We start from the raw sequence: 23491 nt of genomic DNA, 5'->3' as shown, positions 1-23491 counted from the left end.
ATATTAATAAACAGAAGCAGTTTGTTATTGGATTAATAATATTATATATATATACATATATTGATATATGTTTACAGTAGTTCTTAAATATATTATAATATTTTGAGGCGGCTTTTCTTTCATAGAATCGAATAAATGATTGAAAAAAGATTTTCCAGTAGGTGAGAGATGACGAAGCAAAGCAATGACATCTTTCTTCTTTCATTCGATATGCCTACAGGCAATCTCTGTTTTTATTGAATTATCAAAATTAATATCAGAATTTATTAAATACAGTAATATACAGTAATATACAGTAATATACAGTAATATACAGTATGTATTTATGTAGATAGTAGATAGTTCATTATATTATTAAGAAATTTCAGCATCGCCATTTGGAAAAAAATTAATTTTAACTGCATCTCTGATACGAATGTTTTTTGGTAAATCCATTTTCTCAGGGATAATAGTTTAAAAATCATTAACAATAACATCTGGAATTTTTATAACAGTAAATGGTGGATCACTTGAATTTTTTACTCGATCAATGTATTGTTCTGCAGTCTCTATTGTTTCTGCATTTTTTTTTTTTTTTTTTCCATACATCCCTAAGTTTCTATCACATGAATAATACGAGTGACCCTTATAGCCGGAAATACATGTTTAATTTCAATTTGCAATTTTTTTGATAGTAATGATAGAAAAAAAATAATGTTTTTTGTGTCCACCACATCGATCGTCACACAAAAAAAAAGGTTAAGGATTGTTCGACACAAACTCAATTAAGCCTTTGCGCCTGGTAAAGGTGATCATAGGAAGTGATTTGTTGACACAATGAATGTTGAAATTAATTCATGTATATTTATTATATTAAATTTATATTGGATATGTGAATATGAATTAGAAGCACTGATAAGATTTACAACTTATAAAAAATATTAAACAAATTATATATTATAATGCCGCAACTGTTTGTATGCACCGTGATGTATAATATGAGATATTATAAAGCCTCCGAACTGCGGTGATTTTGCTTAGTTGATAGCTCAAGAGTCTTGAGTCAAGACAGAGTGATGTTAAAAATCACAGCCGAAAGGTATTGATAGAAGATTCTTATTTATTCATCATCATTATGGAGAAATTATGTAATAAGCTACTTAGTATTTTACTTATTCATGCAATTTATTTTTACGAACTGAATGACCAAGGACAAGCATTAGCTAAATATAAAATCGGCAGTCGTTACATTTTAAGTCGACTAAATTATGCGACAAGATATACTGAAGATTCGTGACGTATATCGGGGAAAATTAGGGATACTAGTAAATTTTACAACGTGATACAGCATATTATCAATGGTGGAATTTTTACTAAAGTCTTCAATAAAAATTTGAAATGTAGAGGGGAAAAAATTAGTTATATATATGTATAGGAATAGGTCCAAGAAATGTCGTCAACAATAAATTTCACCACTACGCTTCAGTAATATTTACTCAAAATTACTCTCCGTATATAAGATAATTCTTGTTCATAATCACACATAAGCTTTAGTGCTACAACATGACAGCTTGACTTGCCCGAGTGGAAATTGGATCTGGTAATTGGTATGGCTAGGGTAAGCCAGATCCAGATTTCCTGACTCTTTTCGGATCCGAATTGGATCCAGAGTGGCTAAGGCTAACCGGCTCTGGTTTTCCTTATACTCTTTTCTTATTCGAATCAGATCCGAATTGCCAGTTTTTATTCGGATTTTGATTTTTTTTCGAAGTCAACCTGCGGATCCAGTTTCCGTGATCTGGAACGAATCCAACTTAAAATATCTTGAAGAAAAAAAAAAAAAATTAATTCTAAAATCCTTAAAATCCTAGCATCCTACTTGAAAATTACAGTACAATATAGTAAAAATAATTTTCGAGTATCAGAAAACGAATTGCAGTACATAAGCACTAAATCTGAGGCTGACAATTTTGATAGTGTATGTAACTCAGTATAACAGCCTTTATAATTATACCCAGGTAGGAGTTCTCGGGCTTGAACAACTGTGCCAGGCTTGTGCGAGGGTCGTGTATCAAGCCTTGGGGCCACAGGCTTGACACAAGCTTGTGCCCATTGTTTTCTCCGGCCTCACACGAGCCTCGTTAACACAGGCTTGACACAAGACTGTCCCCGTTGTTTTTAACCGGCCTCACATAGGCCTTAATAATCCAAGCCTGTGTCAAGCCTGTGTTTTTTGTTTTCCCCGGCCTCACACGAGCCTTGTTAACACAGGCTTGACACAAGACTGTCCCCGTTGTTTTTAACCGGCCTCACACAGGCCTCAATAATTCAAGCCTGTGTCAAGCCTGTGTTTTTTGTTTTCCCCGGCCTCACACGAGCCTCGTTAACCCAGGCTTGACACAAGACTGTCCCCGTTGTTTTTAACCGGCCTCACACAGGCCTCAATAATTCAAGCCTGTGTCAAGCCCGTGTTTTTTGTTTTCTCCGGCCTCACACGAGCCTCGTTAACACAGGCTTGACACAAGACTGTCCCCGTTGTTTTTAACCGGCCTCACACAGGCCTCAATAGTCCAAGCCGGTGTCAAGCCTGTTTTTTTTGTTTTCCCCGGCCTCACACGAGCCTTGTGTCGAGCCCGTTTGACCAAGCCTCACACGGAACTTGACTTGTGCATATATTCAATTAAAAAAAAAAATTAATATAGATCTATAAATTGTAAATAGAAATTTTAAATAACAATTATTAGGTTTTGACTATCGTGCTAGGCTTTTACAAGGACTGTGAATTGACTCTCGAATAAATTCATTCATATAAAAAATTTTGACTGACTCTTTCAGTAATACCCCGGTGAATGACTTGATAGAGCATTGGAGTTTCACGTGAGTGGCCTAGGATCGATCCCGCGTTACGCCGTTTATTTTCGTTCATATAATTATCGTTAATTCAAATTGTATTGCGTAAAAAATAATAATGTCAACTTAATAAATTAATAATAATTGTTTATTTATATTTTTTTATAATTTTTTTTGCAAGCCGGTGTCAAGCCTGGGAACACGAGACTGTGTCGAGCCTGGGAACACAAGCCTGTGTCAAGCCCGATACACTAGTCTGACACCAGCAAATACATCGTGAACATTCCAGACTTGACACAGGCTTGTGTCTCAGGCCCGACACAGGCCCGAGAGCTGGGTAATTAGGCTTGTCCCAGGCTTGTGCCCGTCGTCACTTCCTACCTGGGTAGTTTTTGTTTTTAATGGTATTAACCACTTTCTGGATAGCACGGATTGTTCATAGGGAGTACTGAGTCGTTTTTATTCCTGGTTTCTTCGCCACTATTTTAGTAATCAGACATACTAACACCTTCTGAAACGTACTCTTGGCAATCTTATTAAGAAATACATTTTTGCAGAAAAAAATTAATACGCAAAAAAATCATATATAACGAAAATTAAAATTTTCAATACTCTGGTGGGTTATGTGCAATTATTAGTTAGTGTAACTTTTTTTTTTTTCAAATAAAATGTCATATTGTTTAATAACTAAGCAGGGCTGCCAACACTGCGCGTCGAATCTCTACAAAACATGATTTTGTTGGGTTCCAATGTAAATCGGGAAAAAACAGCCACATCAAATTTTTCTATTAGAATTCTAATAACTCCGTGAGTTTTAAAAAATATCGTTTTCAAAATAGCGGCGATTTAAAGATCAAAATAAAAGGAATCTTTTAATTAGTCGGTGCAAATCGATCACGCTTACAGATAAAAAGTTATTTAATATTTAAAAAAAAAAAGAAAAAAAGGTTTTTAACATTTTTGGCTCTGGCAACTTTAATAATTATTTGAGAAAAAATCGAAAATATACAAATTAAAGAAATTGAAAATACGCTTCTTTTTGTTCTAACACGAAGTGTCTCTGACAATTATTTAAGAAATAAGAGCGTTTTTTAATTTCGGTAGACAAATCCAATACGTAGGTGACGCGAAGCGTCCCACCTACGTAAAATCGAAAATTAAAATTATTGCACTTAAAAGTTGTGTGGAACAACTGAAAAAACCAAAATGTGAAAAACAGCTACGACGATTTCAGATTTCATTTTCGATAACAATTTAAAAATCTGGAACACGCGAAAAAATTTTTAAAGCGTAAAAAGCAATGAAATATTCAACAAACATAGGAAAAAGAATACTCAGGATATGCCAGTTCGCAGTTTCCTGTTAAAATATCGAATGAATTAGATAAATAAGAAACTAATCTCATTGAATTGGATCTTTATTTCTCAGATCTAAAGCCGAATTCCTCTATTAGTGGTCTCAACATATTTTAAGAGTTCTTCAGAATCTTCGCAAACAAATGGTTTTTCATGATAACAGGCGACATCATGCCAAGCAATCCCATCATCGTAAACATTATTGAGAACTGATAGGCAAGACTCAGTTGTTTTGGTAATATCAAACTCTGCATTATCTGGCTGACGTTGCTTTTTGTGTCCTGTTTGTGACCATGGATTGATCTCCCAGCCCGTTGGAATGCGACTTGTTGGTGCTATTTTCTCACGATTTGCTGACCAGAACCACCCATGAAGGGCTTTGGGCTCTAAGTCAGGACGATTTTCACAGCCTTTGAAATCACACAAACGGCCAGAAGTCCAAATGTACGGAACATTATCTGTGGAAAAAAAAAACAGTTGTGAATATTGGAAAAAAATTGAACGAGTGCGATTTGCGTGGTAAGTGTTTTGTCGACATATTTTTCTTTCAAATTTTAATTTACAGATAACACTTTTAAGCCATATCAGAAAACACATTACAATGATAGGGTTCACTCATCAAGGGTAGCAAACGCATGCAAAGCTTCTGTATGAATTCATCATGTAGCTTCATAAGAAACTTGATAGTTTTTTTTGAATTGTGGCTATTTTGTCGTTTAACATTAACGCTTTGCTATTTAGAGTAAAATTACGATCTGAGTGTTCAAAAGTGTTGTCTCCCGAAAATCCATTGCAGGTCTTTTTTTTTTTTGGCAAACCGAATCAAACACTTTTTACAGACTTTATCATAATCATAACACATTGTCCACGAACATGTTGAGGTGTAATTGTGTATTGACGGCAGATGAAATGACTCTTGGTCTCTAAACTGGAGTGACTATTATTACTCTAATAAAAATTCGTTCTAGTCACCAGGTATTATCGTATTGTATCGACAATGTTGGTATTATCGTCAATATCGTCCCTATGTTCTCGATGATGCGATGATATTTTCTCAAATAATTTCATATTTTCGTGTATATTACGATTTTATTTCATGTACCTATATTATCTATATAATATTTTCTTCTTCAAAATATATATTATCAACAACAAAATAGTTTTAACGACCTCATTCAATTGTTAATTTTCGAATTTTTTAAGATATAAAATATAAGTTTGATTTTTTTTTCTTCTTCGTATTAGGACTTTTTTATTTTTATCAATTTTTTATCGCGTGTGGGTGCTGCGTAGTAACTCACTCAGAATATAGTACATAATTTCAGAAAAAGAAACTGTTGGCATTATAATTTGATGAATTTGCATAATGGAAAAAAAAAACAAAACAAATCATTGATCGAATAATCTGATGAGGATTTATTTTTTTTTTGAGGAGCTATCCAAGATGAGATATAATGACACTGTGTCTACAAAGTGTAGTCGACTACACTACTTACTGCATTAACTACAACCTCGACTACAACTAATAATTTTGTAGCTGACTACAAATGACTTCGAAATAAAAAATGCGACTATAAGACTCCAAATTATTACGTTTTTTTTTTTCACGTCATTAACTTTTTAGTCTCGCTTGTGACTTTTTCACTAAAACAAATTTATAAAACATCAAATATAATTTTTCTAATTATTGTATTTATTTATCAACAACAATACAATTGAAACTAAATTCTTAAATTATTAGATAAAAAAAATTATTGTTGAATTATTTTTAAATTATCAAAATTATTACATAAAATATTTTTTAACATTTAAGTTAATTGAATCTGATACTTTAAGTTTGTCATTATCAGTCATAAATAGAGCTTACAGTCTTTTGCGATATTGTTCTATATTTATATAACCATGAGAACTCATTGGATGCTTAATGAAATTAATACATTGACTACAACTGACTAGTAAAAAGACTACAAAAAATCCATGTGACTCCATACATACTACACACGAGAGTGTCACCATGAAGCTATATAGCTCCTCGGTTTTTTTACCATTGAGAAAAGGCTGATATAATAATACAAAAAATAAATGAAACAATACGTCATTTTTGATGTTTTTATTAATGTCTTTTTTATTGTTGATATATTAGTCAGGTCATTCTGTAGACTACTTTCAACAAGCAACGAATCCGAACTTCATATTTACAGAAAATAGCTAACAGATAACTCGACACTGAATTTATATATATCCTGCAGTTAGTAATTAATTGATATTATGAAACAGAAAAACTTACTTTGTCGGATTAGTCTGAAGATCATGTTATTTTCATCCTGAGTCTCAAGAGAAACCAAATCCATGCAATACTCTCTACATGCGTTTCTTGCATCAAGCCAGTCGACTTTCTGATTTTTATGGGCAGCAACGTGACTGCTCAGAAAATAGTTATGCCCTCTATAGCTGAATTCCTTCGGTCCTATTATCAATGAAGAAAAAATAAACATCGTATTATTATTAATACCGTTAATCATTCAAAAATTTATGTCTTTATTTATTTATTTCGAAATTAAAAGTTGTTATATGAAAATGTTCTTTCGTCATTAACATTTTTCAAATGACGACACTATGAAAAGTTTTTTGAATATATAAATACCAGTCGCAAAGCAATATCAGATTTTATTTCAGTAACTGTTTACTTTTGAATGACAGTCACTGGTTTCATCCAGGTTCTCGAATGTCTTAGTTTATGACAGGGTACAAATCAACGGTAAAATGTTAACTCAAAAAAAGTACAAAGTAGCTAACACAAAAAATTATACTACGCAAATTAAATCTAAAGATCGTTCAGTTATTTCTGATGACATTCAGATATATGTTAAATATGCAAATGAGTGGTGTTCTGTTTGAAAATAACGGTAAATATCTTTTGCAAAAAAAAAAAAAAAAGAAAAGTTGAGCACATTGTTCTTATATGAGAAGAACATAAAATTTTTATTGTAATCAATATTCCATATACAACTATATATAACTATATATTGTTTTCTATAACTGTAGAAGATTGTATACAATCCATTTTTCACGAGTTTGATATGTGGTTAACAGAAGTTACATCAACCGATTCAATGTCAAAGAATACATGTTCTTGTTAATTTATTTTTTAGTTCATAGTTCATTAAATGATTAATAAATTGTTGAACTTCCCGTTTTTGGACATTAAACACAGGCGTATACAAAGAAATTGACTTTTTTTATTGACTAAACTTTATAAGCACTATCACATAGCAATCAAATCATTAATCCAGCAATGTCGCAAACTAAGCGCCGTGTATTTATGTTATATTTACCATAAGTATTATATATTTTAATTGCAATAAAACCGTATATATAATTACATATATTATACTACTATATTTTTATTTTTTATCTACCCAATTTCAAAGATGTATCATTTGACTTTTTTTCAACAAATAATATGATAATAAAATATTTACAAAATCAACTTAGAAACTTATTAGAAGAAATTGAATTGTCGATAAGTGTTGTGATAATCATTAAAGGGTTTGATAGGACAGAAAAGCAGTCCAAGGATCTCACTGCTGTGCAAAATGATAATCAGCTAATCAATATCATTGTTTCATTCGTAAAATCAATGTTTCAATTATTTTCAATTAATAAAACGAAGATGATAATTTTTTTCTTCTTACTCTAGATGAAATAAATGAAACTATTCTATTTTAAAATCTCAAGTTAGTTGTAACATTATTCGTGCCCCTGCTACAGATGTCAAATGACTTTATTGCTATCTGTAGTTAAAAAACTGATCCACATAATAAATCAATATTTTTTTTACCATCCAAAATTTACCGAGACGAGTATTATTCCAAAGCAATTATTGAAAAATTTCGTAATCACGTCATCACTTTTAGAAAGCGTATATATGTTTGACATAATCGTTGGCTAACCATAGTGATGATAATTATCAACAAAGAATAATATTATGAAATCGAAATTAAAATTAATGATTGCAGCATCGATGAAAAGAAAGAGGTAAACACGCAAAGAGGTACGATAGGCTGAATTTTGTGCCTTTCACTCCCGTAACAACGCCTGATGGTGAATCTCAATGTCGTTGTTCGTTAGTACACAATAAGTGAAAGTATCCACATTCAATTCTATTCATTTTATAAGCAAGTTTGATGAGCCAGGTAATGATTTTGGATTACTAAAAATTATTTGGTTAAAACCATTATCTCTAAGAAACAGATCTTCAAATGAATGTTGTGAGCTCAATAACTTGCGTCTAGTAAATGATTTTGCGATTCACTAACAAGAAAATAAACTGAATTTGTACACTTGTTTAATAGAACACGCACTTAAGAGTAATAGCTTAAACAAATCTAATTCGTTAAAAAACTTTGAAACAAAAAAAAATAAAACTTACGGCTACTACATTTTTTTGGAACAGGAAGTGCTAGAAATCGTCCTGGGCGATTACTATGAAGTCGAGTTTCATGAGAAGTAGTCTGTGCATTGATGATGGATAACCAAGTCATCACCATTATGAACAATACGAGCTTCATCTGTAAATAATCAGACGTTTTAGAATTAAAATTAAACATTACTTGAGAAAGTAAAGATCGAAAAATAACTTACTATAAAATTTTTGTGATAATGAATCACTATTTGTAAATTAAACAAAATGGAATATAAAAAACGGTTTTTGAGAAAATCTCTCCAACAAGTATGAGCAAACTTGTCTTCTCTGCCTCGTTTTATAGAAAAATTCCGCCCCACCATAACTAAATGAAGGTCTTTTTTGACGAGGTGTTAACGATGCGGAGTGCAGAGAAAAAACATCTGAACAGCATTTGAATTCATGATTTAATTTTTCTTTATTGTTCTTATTGTGGTAGTACTCTAAATTATATAGTTTAGAAAAGTGTTAGGGAATAGAGATAAACTAGATAACAAGTTACAAAGTGAACTGATAATAATAATATATAAAATGACCATATGTATTTTAGAATATTTTTTTCTAAAGACGAGATTATAAGCTTTCCGAATTTTTCAGTCTTCTATGTGCTTTGTTTGAAGTTTTATCCAAAGAATTCACAACTTTCCGATGAATTACTAATATATTGAATATTGTATTTGATATTATAAAAACGATTCAATGTGCATTTTTTGGAGTATGGCATGTATGTGAATATTAATCGATGGTTATAGGCGTTGCGAGTTACATCACTAGATGAGTGCATTGTTCGTGATTACTATTTGATTATATTTATATATATTCCTATACGTAAAGTATCATGTTCATACTAAGTCAAAAAAACAATATACAACTTTGATTCATTTGAAGAAACACACTGTATAAATGGCATCTCATACATAAACCAAGATGATTTAAGATCTTTCATTATATTGTGAATAACAGACAGAAACAAAATAAAATACACAATAAATCACGGCACAATGGAATTTTTTTGATTTGCAATATTATTTTATTCAAAAACGTCGGTTCATACAGATTTATTTATTTTTTTTTTTTGACACAAATATTTCAATCATTGCTTTCACTCCTTTTCTAAAATTTACAATTTGATCATAAGGTGCGGAAAAAAAATTTGATCAAAATATTTTTGCTTTTTAGAATTAACTTCAGAAGGTCAAGGGGCGGAGGGAAAGGAGAAACATCTAAAACTTTATTTTGAACCTTGAGCCAAATTGTATACGTAAGAAACTAATGAGCTAATAAGTCACGAGACTGAGTGATAGAGTCACGAGGTGATTACGGTTGACAGAGTTGATTTTTGAGCAAACTTGCCATTCGAGGTGTTGCTAAACTACATCAGTTTATTTATAAGAAGAGTCGAACATTTTACTTCACTTGTTAAATAACAAGAAGACTGCCATGCCTACGATCTTTTTCGAAACTGTGAAATTACTTGGAATTATTTTCTTTTACAACTACAGAAGAATTTCATTCATATTACGCGTGAGACCCACTTGACCTTTAAAAGTTTCGACATTATTCGTTGCTTAATTGTACATCAATAAACTGAGATTTTTACATTATATTCGGCTTTAAAATTCATAAATTTTCATGTAAAATAAAAAACTTAGCTTTTATAATTTTGAATTGTATATTTGTTTGTAATATTCTTCGAAGAACTCATAATATATTGTAAAACGTATGATAAAATTTGTATAAGTTATATTGTATTTTATAATAACGAAGCTACATATACAAAAATGTTGGAATTTCAGAATATACTTGTCGTGAAATTGCTTAAAAATGATTAAAAATTAGGTCATAAAATTATAAATATTTTGTTCTGTTTTTGAATTGCATACCAGCTTTTGATATTGTGATAAGAACTTTTGGGATCGCAGAAAAAAACATATGTTCTGCAAAACTTTTTTTTAAAGAAGACTGTATTATAAATCTTTTGTTCTTGCATGAATTCGAATATCTGAACAATAAAAAATACATCGTGATGATGAAAACAAATTTCTCGATAGAAAAATTTGAAAATTTTCGAAACATGAAGCAATTATCGAAATCAATTTTTCATCCTGTTATTTTTTGTTTTTTATTTATTATTATTTAAATTCATTTATTATTTTGATTGCATGCAACGTACATGTATTTATATTATCATTTCATTGTAACATATATGTATATGGAGCATTCAAGGTCAAATCACGTGGTCATCAGCCTGACCCCTACCGATGCAGTTGATAATTTGTTTTTGGACGTATTTTGGTCGAAAAAACGAACTTATTTTTTCTAAATTTTTTCCACTATTTTTACACGATGAAATGATTTTTCTTTGCTACTATCCAGTATTTTTACAATTTGAAAAGAGTTTAAAATTTTAATATGTTTCCTACAGAATGTATCGTAAGTCGCGAATAGTAAGTATACAACGAGATCGTACGTGTAAAGTTCTGGCTGAACAACTTGTGGCTTTGTGCGAGGGTCGTATCGAGCCTGGGAGCACAGGCTTGACACAACTTGTGCCCATTGTTTTCTCCGGCCTTACACAAGCCTCGTTAACACAGGCTTGACAAAGACTGTCCCCGTTGTCTTTAACCGGCCTCACACAGGCCTCAATATTCGCCGGTCTCAAGCCTGTGTCCTTTGTTTTCCCCGGCCTCACACGAGCCTCGTTAACACAGGCTTGACACAAGACTGTCCCCGTTGTCTTTAACCGGCCTCACACAGGCCTCAATAATCAAGCCGGTGTCAAGCCTGTGTTTTTGTTTTCCCCGGCCTCACACGAGCCTTGTTAACACAGGCTTGACACAAGACTGTCCCGTTGTTTTCAACCGGCCTCACACAGGCCTCAATAATCAAGCCGGTGTCAAGCCTGTGTTTTTGTTTTCCCGGCCTCACACGAGCCTTGTTAACACAGGCTTGACACAAGACTGTCCCCTGTTTTCAACCGGCCTCACACAGGCCTCAATAATTCAAGCCGGTGTCAAGCCTGTGTTTTGTTTTCCCGGACGAGCCTTGTTAACACAGGCTTACACAAGACTGTCCCTGTTGTTTTCAACCGGCCTCACACAGGCTTCAATAGTCAAGCCAGTGTCAAGCCTGTTTTTTGTTTTCCCGGCCTCACACGAGCCTTGTGTCAAGCCCGTTTTACCAAGCCTCACACGGAACTTGACTTGTGCATATATTCACAAAAAATTAATTAATTAGATCTATAAATTGTGAAAGACATTTTAAATAAAATTATTAGGTTTTGACTATCGTGCCAGGCTTTCAAGGACTGTGTATTGACTCTCGAATAAATTCATCCATATAAAAAATTTTGACTGACTCTTTCATGAATCCCCGTGGTCGACTTGATAGAGCATTGAGTTCCAATGAGACCTAGGATCGAACCCCGTTACGCCGTTTATTTTCGTTCATATAATCATCGTTAATTCAAATTGTATCGCGTAAAAAATAATAATGTCAAATTAATAAATTAATAATAATTGTTTATTTATATTTTTTTATAATTTTTTTTGCAAGCCGGTGTCAAGCCTGGGAACACAAGACTGTGTCAAGCCCGAATAAGACTGTGTCAAGTTTGAAACGCCTGTGCCAAGCCTGATACACTAGTCCGACACCAGTAAATACATCGTGAACATTCCAGACTTGACACATGTGTCACAGGCCTGACACACCAGCCATCGGCTTGTCCCAGGCTTGTGCCCGTCGTCACTTCCTACCTGGGACGTGAAATTTTAAATAGTAAATGTTTTTAAATTTTAGGTCTACGACGCTTTGTGCCTGAGTTATTAACGTTTCAAGTTGACCAATTAGAATCGAGCGTCGAGAATCATTATCATTATGGCGTCTGAATCCACGTGTGTGTTTACGCGCCATGAATTAAATTTTTTTTGTTTTTTTAATTAATTGAAAATTCGAACGCAAGATGAAGCTAAATCATAAATTCGCTGGATGAATGCGCAGCTGCAAACTTACACACACAGCACTCACACTAATCATGGCAAAATAATCATTTTTAATTTAAAATCACATTTATATTTTTGATCACATTATGTGATTTATATATTCATCACATTTTAATTTTAAACACTTTTATATTTTTTTGATCACATTATGTGATTATTCTATCAATGTGATCAATAAATAAATCACATAATGTGATCAAAAATATAAATGTGATTTTAAATTAGAAATGATTATATTTATTGATCACATTGATAGAATAATCACATAATGTGATCAAAAAAATATAAAAGAGTTTAAAATTAAAATGTGATCAATAAATAAATCTTATGGTGGTCTGATTGGTCAACTTGTAACGTTAATAACTAAGACACAAATTTAAAAACATTAACTATTTAAAATTTCAAGTACAATCTCGTAGTATACCTACTGTTCGCGACTTACGATACATCCTACTTTTTTTTCAAAGTAAACATCCGGGTTCTGTCAGGTTTGGCGAAGGTAAGCCGGATCCGAGTTCCCTGACTCTTTTCGGATCTGAATCAGATCCGGTATACCAGATTTAAATCGGATCCGGCTTTCCTTATTCTGTCCTGATCTTAATCGGATCAGGGATGCCGGACTTTAATCGGAGTTAATTTTTTTTTTCAAAGTTATCTCCGCTTTTGGTCAGGTTTGGGTAAGGTAAGGTAAGCCAGATCCGGTTCCTTTTACTTTTTTTTGATCCGAATCGGATCCCGTATTGCTAAGGTAAGCTGGACCCAGTTTTCCTTACTCTATCCTGATCTAAATCGGATCCAGAAGGCCGGCTTTTAATCGAAGTTTGATTTTTTTTCAAAGTTAACCTCTGGATTCAGTCAGGCTTGGCTAAGGTAAGCCGGATCCGTTTTCTCTGATCTGAAATGGATCTAACTCACAAGTATTTAAAAAAAAAAAATCAATTTTAGAACGTCATTTTATTTTTTGATAATATTAAATGCATCGTCGACGATATATATTATTAATCATTTCAAGTTTTTCTATTGTGATTTTTAAATAACTTTCTACGCTTGTAAAGTACTTTCGATTTCAACCAGTCTATGTATGCCACCGTGGTCGATAGGATAGTGTCACTGACTTTAAACGGAAAAGAGCCGAGATAGATCCTCGTGAATTCCGGAATTTTAGTTTAGTTTAGGTTGAAGTTTCTAAGATAGAAATATCGTTAATAATTATTGTTAACAAAAAATAATTAAAAAAAAGGAAATTTTTTTTTTTTTTTAATCAAAATTCGATTTTATGCTGCACTTAAATTTTGACATTCGGATTGGCTAAGGTTCTCTTACTCAAACCGGATCCGGTCCAGAGCCTAGCCCGCGTTACATTTTCAGTCCGGACCGGATCCGAGTTGGTTTTGCAATCAGGTAAACCGGATCCGACCCGGATCCGAATCAGACTGAAATTGACACTCATCGACGAACACTTGCTCATCCCTTTTCTTATTTTACGAGGTCAAATGTCAGCTCTCCCCTGTATTCAATTCACTCGTGTTTTTCGGATAATGTTCACAGCTTCTAAAGTGATTGAGATAAAGAGCACATATAAGATTTAAAATATCTAGACCCAAGGATATGAAGAATCAAATTTCAATTGTTAGTTAAGCAATAGTTGATGAAAATAGATAGTGATCAAATTTTCAACGCAAAATATTAAGAATAATCATTATAAGAAATTTGTTTATTTAAAAACAATGAAATTAGAATTTTACTTGCGAGTAAATCATAACTCATAACTCGTTTACAAATAAATTTATGGAGTTTATTTTGGTCTTGAATTCTTTTTTTTTCAGAAGTCTAGAGCCAAGACTATATTTGGATATTTTTCAATGAATTCAATAGAAAAATGAATATATAGGTTAGAAATATATGGCAATAAAATATCTCATTTTAGCAATATCTTTTGTCAGAATAATAACAAATGAGTTGTATTTAACGTGCTACACTTTTTTTATGAAGAAGTTTTTCAACACGGTGCCTCACAGTCTCACTTTCTATATACAGTACAAGTTCTTAACAAAGCCGCACGCAATAAGACCACTTCCCCTAATTCGTGCTCGAAGGTTCCCCCACCTCTGTGCCATTCGTCAATGCTAAACTCACGTTCCCAATAAAATCATTTGTAAAAGAGGTGAAAAATGAAAATCAAAAAAAAACAAATCACATCAATTTATTAATTCTTATCGATTTATTATTAATTAATTTGTTCAGAATCAATAATTATTATGCATTAGTTCTATTATTATTCAGATTAATAAATAATTAATGAATAATTGAGTGTCTGGGTGCAAGAAAAGCAAGAGCTCAACATTTGCGACGTTGTAAAATACAATATTTAGGAAAAAAAAAAAAAAAAAATACATACTTATGAAAAATATTAAGATGCATCTTTTTTCTAAGTAATTTTTGTATTTTTTTTTTTATTATTTAAACAAATAAAAAATAAAAATACAAAAAAAATTTTATAAAAAATATCATGTTTTCATAACTATACCTCGTCATAACTTTTTTAATTGCCAACCGATTTTCTTGAAATTTAATACCGACCTAGGTTATTTATTAATAGAATTAATGATATATTAAAAAAAAAAAAAAATTCAATTGTTAATAAAGAATAATTAATTTACGGGTAGCGCGCGCGCGAATGACGTTCTTTCAACTTTGATGATAAATGTTATCGAGAAAATTTCAAAATTAAAAAAACTCCAAGTGAAATTTTTTTTCATTAATATATAAACAAGTTTTTTTTGAATTTTTAAATTTTTTTTATAAATAAATAACTGGAATATTAAATTATTAGTAGAACGCGCGCCGCGCGCTGAGTAAAATTCATTAGTTATGTGAATGTCCAATGATCCCGTCTTTTCTTGAGAACATCGCGTTTTTTATAATATTATTTTTTTAATATTTATGCTTTTTCCTAGGATAATTATTTTTATGTTTTACTATTACCAAATTTTGAACATTATTTTTTAATTTTTTGATAAATAAACCAAAGCTGAAAATTTTCAAGGTCGTTGTTTCATGGAAAAAAAAAAAAAAATTTATTTATGCTTTCTTTTGTTTTTTTTTTTTTTATTTGTTGATTTTGATGTATATTTTTCATTTGTCTTTGATATTTAACAGAGTCACTTGTAGATAATAAATATCAATGCAATATATTTTTCGTTTTTTACTATACTGTATTTAAATTTTTAACTAGTTTTTTCATTGTTTATCATCAAACGTGAATTAAAAAATGTCTGACATCAAGATAAATGATTCAAGTAGGAAGAGAATTAGAAATGAAGAGAACTGGGCAAGAAATGTTAATAAAAAACGTAAAAATGAGGTGTTGTGGGAGTGTATTTATTTAATTATTTATTCACAAATATCAGTTCAACATTATTATTGGTACATTTTATTCTTATTGACGAGTAATTTTTGTTATAGGGACTTGAATATATAAATTCATCAAACACTGTCATATCTGCCAAAGAATTTATTGTTGATATATCTTGTTGTGCTAAAAATTGTCATGAAAAAATTAATGAAAGATACAAAAAATTATTTTTTAATAATTTTTGGAAAACTGCAGGTGATTATAAATCGAAAAGTGTAATGTTAAGTGGTTTTATGACTTTGAAGAACAATTTAATTGACACAATAATTGATGAATCTCAAAAAAAAAAAATTATTTCTTGGAGTTACTTTTTCATTGTATTTTTTTTCGGACGGAGGTATGTCAGGGTTTCTTATGTAAATTACTACAAATAGACAAAAAAAGATTTATAAGTCTCCATAAAAAATTATTACAAAATGACTCATTAGAAGATAAACAGGATACACATTTCCAGCATCCTTTAAAATTAAGTAATGAGCTTCAAAAATTAATTAAAGACCATTGTCTATCCATGCCACACTCTGAATCTCATTACAACCTAGAAAGATGTCAATTATTAACATTTGAGCAATGTGATTTAACTTTAACAAATTTATATCGAAAATTCTTGGATTATTACACATTAAAAACTGGAGACAAAAAACCTCCTCTCGCATCATCAACTTATTATAGATATTTTAATCATTATTTAAATTTTACATTTATTAAGCCACATACTGATGTTTGTAACTTATGTTTTGAGAAAAAAAATAGCACAGAAAGTAATACTGAATTAGATAAACATGAAAATGATATTAAACTCCATAGAAAATTAAAAAATGAAATGATAAATGAAAAAAACGTTCTGGTACTTGAATTTGATTTGGGACAAAATTTGCCTCTACCTAAACTACCAGTTTCAGAACAATTTTATAAAAGAATTCTGTGGCTTCACATTTTAAATATTAATGTTTTAAACAATAAAAATAGCGATATGTATTTGTTTCTAGAAGGCAAGTTTAAAAAGGGTGGCAATACAATTTGTAATTTTTTATACAACGCTATTGAAAGTAAACTTAAATTAAATTATCTTAAAAAAACAAAACGTGACACTACATACCGTTGAATAAAAAAAAAAAATAAAGGATCGAAAAATTTGAAAAAAATATCGTGCATAGAGAAAAAAAAACGACAAATATTGTTGAGAAAACAGGACAAAATTGTCGTGCCGCGCAACAAAGTAGAGGCGAAGTTGAAACTCTATAATATTTGTTCTGCCGGTAGTACAGTTTCTAAAACCATATTAATTTTTTTTTTTTTTCAAAATTACAAAATAAATTTTCATTATGATAATTAAAAAGAAGAAGGGAAGTAATTGAGGAATAAATTAATCCAAATTACGATACTTTGATTTATTTTTCATATTTATAATTATTAAAGATTAAAATAAAAAATCTCTGCATTAAAATGACAGATGCAGGTTATGTTTGGCATTTTCATATAATTTCATACTTTATTGTTGATGTGATTTGTTAAATATCAAACTTTGTTATTTATCTAGTTGCTCACAAATATTTTAGCCTATAATTCAATTATTAAAATGTTATTGCAACCTGACATCTTGGGATTAATTAATTTATTTTTAAAACGTCAGTCACACAAAAGCTGATCTCAACATAGACTGACTTAGACAATTTTACACAATGCCATGTAGATATACCGAGGCACACGAGCAAGACCGAGTCTTACCAATAACACCCGAAAATCAAATTGTTGTGCAGCACGGCAATATTTGCCTTGAAACTGGACAATATTTATTGAGCAGCCGAACAAATATTATTGAGCAACACAACAAATATTATTGGATGGTAAAAATTGTTGTGTAGCAAAATAAAATTTGTTCAACGATACAATAAAATTTGTTGTAGCACAACAAATTTTGTTTAACGATAGAACAATTTTTGTTGCAGCACAAAAGTGACAGGATAGGATTCCGCCTCTAGTTTGTTGTGCTCTCACAACAATTTTTGTGGTTTTTTTTTCTCAGTGTGGAGTCTACAGATGAAGCGTCGTTGATTAAGACATTGCCGGAATTGATCGGTCAATATTTACAATTTGGCTCTGTGAAAAAATGGGAATAATAAATCTAATAAGGCCCAAAAATTGAAAATAAATATGACGATTGCTTTTGGGGGGAAAAAAAAACATAAATTTGATTTAACATCGACTAATTCGGTTCAGCGGTTCAAAAAATATCTCAAATAAACAAAACGTGACACTACATATCGTTTTTTATTTCAAAATAACAAAAAGTCACATGAAAAGTGAAAACATAAGTGTCCTACGGAACACTAAAACTTAATTTAAGTCAAAATATTTTTTTGTGTGTTCCATTTTGCTTCGCCGTTCTAATTTGCCCTGTTTTCTCCTATATCGAAATTTCTTTATTATTTTCCGAGCCTGTTCGAAGTGTCCAAATTTGCGCTATATAAAGCCTGGAAGGCATACGGCTCTGTCAGTTTCTAATTATGCTGGAGGCATGAGCACTGAAATAAATGATCAAAATAGGTTCAGTGTTTGAAATTAATTAAAATAATGGAAGAAAAGGGATAAGTTAACAGTTAACAAACCAATATGTTTAAATTAAACAACAAAAAAGTTAATGTTGAATATATATAGAAATAAACATAGATATCTTAAGAACAAACGCATTTTATAATTAACATGTATCTTTAGAAATATTTTGATGCGCCAGTCTACTTCTTGTCATCTGACAATATATTGTGATACTATTCTAATTTCAATATAATATAATAAGAAACCGTGTTGTCATAAATTTAAAATTTAGTTTTAAATTCATTAAACAAATTTTCATATTTACATACGTAAATGTCTTAATTATCATCCTAATTAAAATTGTGTAAAATTAAAGATATCTTAATAGTTAAAATAGCATATTAACATTAAGATAGAGGTGTGTTAATATATATATTTAGGTTTTGATGTAAACTTAAGTACCAATTTAACATGGCATATGTTAACATTAAACAGGATATATTAACTGTTAACATATCCTTCTCTGTGTGTGGAAAAAGCTTATAGTTTGATCAGTAATCCAGAACAAATTAAGAACTGGTTAGAATTTGAACAAAAAATAGTTAGCTTGTAAAGCATTAAAAGTTGCAAAGACAGTTGCGATAAAGTGCGAATTCAAACAACAATTTCACAATATAGATCATGATGTAAAGAATTTATAAGAAAAAAAAACATGGTGCTGGTGTGGGACATAATAAAAAACTAAGTGACCAAGTAAAGTGGTTAGATGGTAATTCTGCATTTCAAGGACGAATAAGATCAGAAACCGTTGTTAATCTTCAACATACAGATCTAAATTCATTTTTAGAGGATGCAGAAAAGATGAAGTAGGGAAACAGGGCCGGTTCTATCCCATCCCTTAATTAATCATCCCTTAATTAAAATTCGTAAAAAAAAAAAAAATAAAATAAAAAAAAAAAAAATAAAGGGTAGTTTTTAGAGGGTAGATGGGGGTGTAGATGAGATGTTGAGGATTGAGGGATGTGAGTGTGTAGTTGAGATTGGGGGATGAGGGTTGAGAGTATGGAGATTAAAAATGGGGGGACGGGAGACGGGAAACGGGGACCGGATGTCGTTGACTCATGTATGATGATGAAAGAGATTGTTTATATAAACGTTATTAACGGTTTTTTGTTTATATAAATACATAAAAAATTTATGGCTTTTTCTTAGAAAAAAATATGAAATAAAAGCATGCGTCATTAACGAAAAATTTAAATATAAGTGGGGCAACACAATAATATCAAGTTTTACGTATATATGTTGTAGGAGTAGAAGGGTAAAGAGTAAGAAATTTTCAGCTATAATTGTTTCTAAAATTTTATTTCTTTCTTAGAAATAAATTTTTATGATAAATCCAATTTTTTTTTCTCAGGTCATAAATCTAAACTGTTTTGTTTATTTAAAAAAATAAAAATGTCACCAATAAATATACAAAGCTATAATTTTTTAAATATATATTTATGAAGTAACCCATTATGTCATGTTAACTTAATAAAAAAGCTATAAAATAATATTTTAACAATTATTATTGATAAATGAAAAAATAAATCAGAGTCAAGTATCAGGGCAACATAAAAACATAGTAGATCTTTTTTGGGTCCGTTCAGTGACACTCCTAGACTAGCTAGAGGGACCACCCCCGGCGTAGCGACCTAGACTATAGAGCGACCGCCCCCGCATAAAACATCCCTCTGAAGTATACGCAACCATTTTGCCTGAGGGTACGGCCTTTTTTTAAGACATGGCTATTCATACATGAAAAAGCTTAAAACGCTTAGGACGCTTAAAACACTTAACGATCTAGGGACTTTTGCTTTGCAATTTACTGTTCATCCGTATGTCGTTAAGTGTTTTAAGTGTTTTAAGTGTTTTCAATAATTTCTAAATTGAAATTACAGGGGGGTAGCACTACATGTATTTTTATGAGCTGTAGTTTGTCACCCTAGATGAGTCAATTCCATTCCCCAGTAAAAGTCTAGTGATAGAACGCCATTTTGTATTCATATGATAAATCTGTGTAATTCCTACGTTATCGGGTGTGGTTGGAATAAAAGATTGATTTAAATACAAAAGACGCACGTGATTAATTAATTTTATTCAGATAAATAAAAAAGCTATAAAAACAAATAAGGCAAAATTAATTCTGTAAAAATTAACATATAGCAACTTCCTTTCCTTAGCTAATATTTTTCCCATAGCTTTTTATCTATTTGAATAAATAAAAAGCTATGGAAAAAATTTTAGCTAAGGAAAGGAAGTTGCCACTTGTTAATTTATACAAAATTAATTATGCCAAAGAAATAAACATGCAGGCAACATCCTTTCCTCAGCTAATATTTTTCCCATAGCTTTTTATTAATTTAAATAAACAAAAAGCTATGGAAAAAATATTAGCTAAGAAAAAGAAGTTGTCACATGTTAATTTATACAGAATTGATTTAGCCAAAGAATTTAACATGTAGGCAACCTCCTTTCTTTAGCTAATATTTTTTCCAAAGCTTTTTGTTTATTTAAATTAATAAATGGTCATAGGAAAAAAGGTAGCTAAGGAAAGGAAGTTATCACATGTTAATTTATACAAAATTAATTTTGCCAAACGAATAAACATGCAGACAACATTCTTTCCTTAGCTAATATTTTTCCCATAGCTTTTTATTAATTTAAATAAACAAAAAGCTATGGAGAAAATATTAGCTAAGGAAAAGAAGTTGTCACATGTTAATTCATACTAAATTAATTTTGCCAAACAAATAAACTTGCAGACAACATTCTTTCCTTAGCTATAAGCTATAATACTTTTTCCATAGCATTTTTATTTATTTAAATAAATGCTGCATGTTTATTTGTTTTGCAAAATTAATTTCGTATAAATTAACATGTGACAACTTCTTTTCCTTAGCTACCTTTTTTCCTATGAACATTTATCAATTTGAACAATTAAAAAACTATGGGAAAAATATTAGCTAAGGAAAGGATGTTGCCTTCATGTTTATTTCTTTGGCATAATTAATTTTGTATAAATTAACTTCTTTTCCTTAGCTAATATTTTCTCCATAGCTTTTTGTTTATTTAAATTAATAAAAAGCTATGGGAAAAATATTAGCTGAGGAAAGGATGTTGCCTGCATGTTGCGATTTATACGAAATTAATTTTGCCAAACAAATAAACATGCAGACAACATTCTTTCCTTAGCTATAAGCTATAATACTTTTTCCATAGCTTCTTATTTATTCAAATAAATACTGCATGTTTATTTGTTTGGCAAAATTAATTTCGTATAAATTAACATGTGACAACTTCTTTTCCATAGCTACCTTTTTTCCTATGACCATTTATTAATTTAAAATAATAAAAAGCTATGGGAAAAATATTAGCTAAGGAAAGAATGTTGTCTGCATGTTTATTCGTTTGGCAAAATTAATTTTGTATAAATTAACATGTGATAACTTCCTTTCCTTAGCTACCTTTTTTCCTATGACCATTTATTAATTTAAATTAATAAAAAGCTATGGGAAAAATATTAGCTAAGGAAAGGAAGTTGCTATATGTTAATTTTTACAGAATTAATTTTGCCTTATTTGTTTTTATAGCTTTTTTATTTATCTGAATAAAATTAATTAATCACGTGCGTCTTTTGTATTTAAATCAATCTTTTATTCCAACCACACCCGATAACGTAGGAATTAAACAGATTTATCATATGAATACAAAATGGCGTTCTATCACTAGACTTTTACTGGGGAATGGAATTGACTCATCTAGGATGACAAACTACAGCTCATAAAAATACATGTAGTGCTACCCCCCTGTAATTTCAATTTAGAAATTATTGAAAACACTTAAAACACTTAAAACACTTAAAACACTTAAAACACTTAACGACATACGGATGAACAGTAAATTGCAAAGCAAAAGTCCCTAGATCGTTAAGTGTTTTAAGCGTCCTAAGCGTTTTAAGCTTTTTCATGTATGAATAGCCATGTCGTTTAAAAAAATACAACACATTTATAATTTTTAAATATTACTTTGTTTTTTATGGCTACTTCGTGAAACGACAAAATTTAGAACAATATGTGACTAAGATTTTTTTTATTATTTAAATAAACTACAATAAATTTATAATTTTCAAATATTACTTAGTTTTTTATGGCTACTTCATGAAACGACAAAATTTCGAAAAATATGTGACTAACAACTAATTTTATTTTTCAAATAAACTACAATAAATTCATAATTTTTGAATATTACTTTGTTTTTTATGGTTAGATCATGAAACGACAAAATTCAGAACAATATGTGACTAAGATTTTTTTTTTATTATTTAAATAAACTACAATAAATTTATAATTTTTGAATATTACTTTGTTTTTTATGGTTAGATCATGAAACGACAAAATTCAGAATAACATGTGACTAAGAACTTATTTTTATTTTTAAAAAAAACTACTATAAATTCATGATTTTTGAATATTACTTCGTTTTTATTTTTTAAATAAACTCCAATAAATTTATAATTTTTATATATTACTTTGTTTTTAATGGATAGATCGTTAAACGACAAAATTTAAAATAAAACTAAATTTAAGCTCCAACTGTCAGCTTTCAGAAAAAAACCTTACAATATATAATGGAACCCCACTCATCTGATTTTGAGAAGTACTCATAAGTTGGATTTATCAAACCATGAATTATGTCGTGAATCAAATCCCAAGAATTTACAAAAAAATTTATTGCCCTGTTTTTTTTAAATTTTTTCAACAAGATAAATGTCTGTGTATTCTACAGAAGTTAATTCTTCTTCATAAAAACCTCCTTGAATCGGATTGTTTTCATAGTCTATGAGTTTATA

General features: G+C 30.3%; 1 protein-coding gene across 1 annotated transcript; it reads right to left on the bottom strand.

The window, feature by feature from the left end:
* Nucleotides 1–4228: 4228 nt before the first annotated feature.
* Nucleotides 4229–8987, bottom strand: LOC122849234. Its single transcript, XM_044147908.1, has 4 exons — nt 8829–8987; nt 8617–8755; nt 6472–6651; nt 4229–4642 (listed from the first exon to the last, which is right to left on the bottom strand). The coding sequence occupies exons 1-4, from the start codon at nt 8970–8972 to the stop codon at nt 4260–4262; spliced, it is 846 nt and encodes a 281-aa protein (XP_044003843.1). The 5' UTR covers nt 8973–8987; the 3' UTR covers nt 4229–4259.
* Between the last annotated feature and the right edge of the window lie 14504 nt (nt 8988–23491).

The sequence above is a fragment of the Aphidius gifuensis genome, linkage group LG2, assembly GCF_014905175.1.
Source record: "Aphidius gifuensis isolate YNYX2018 linkage group LG2, ASM1490517v1, whole genome shotgun sequence".
Taxonomy (NCBI): domain Eukaryota; kingdom Metazoa; phylum Arthropoda; class Insecta; order Hymenoptera; family Braconidae; genus Aphidius; species Aphidius gifuensis.
The sequence above is the reverse complement of the archived record's forward strand: the minus strand, read 5'-3'. Positions and strand labels throughout refer to the sequence as shown.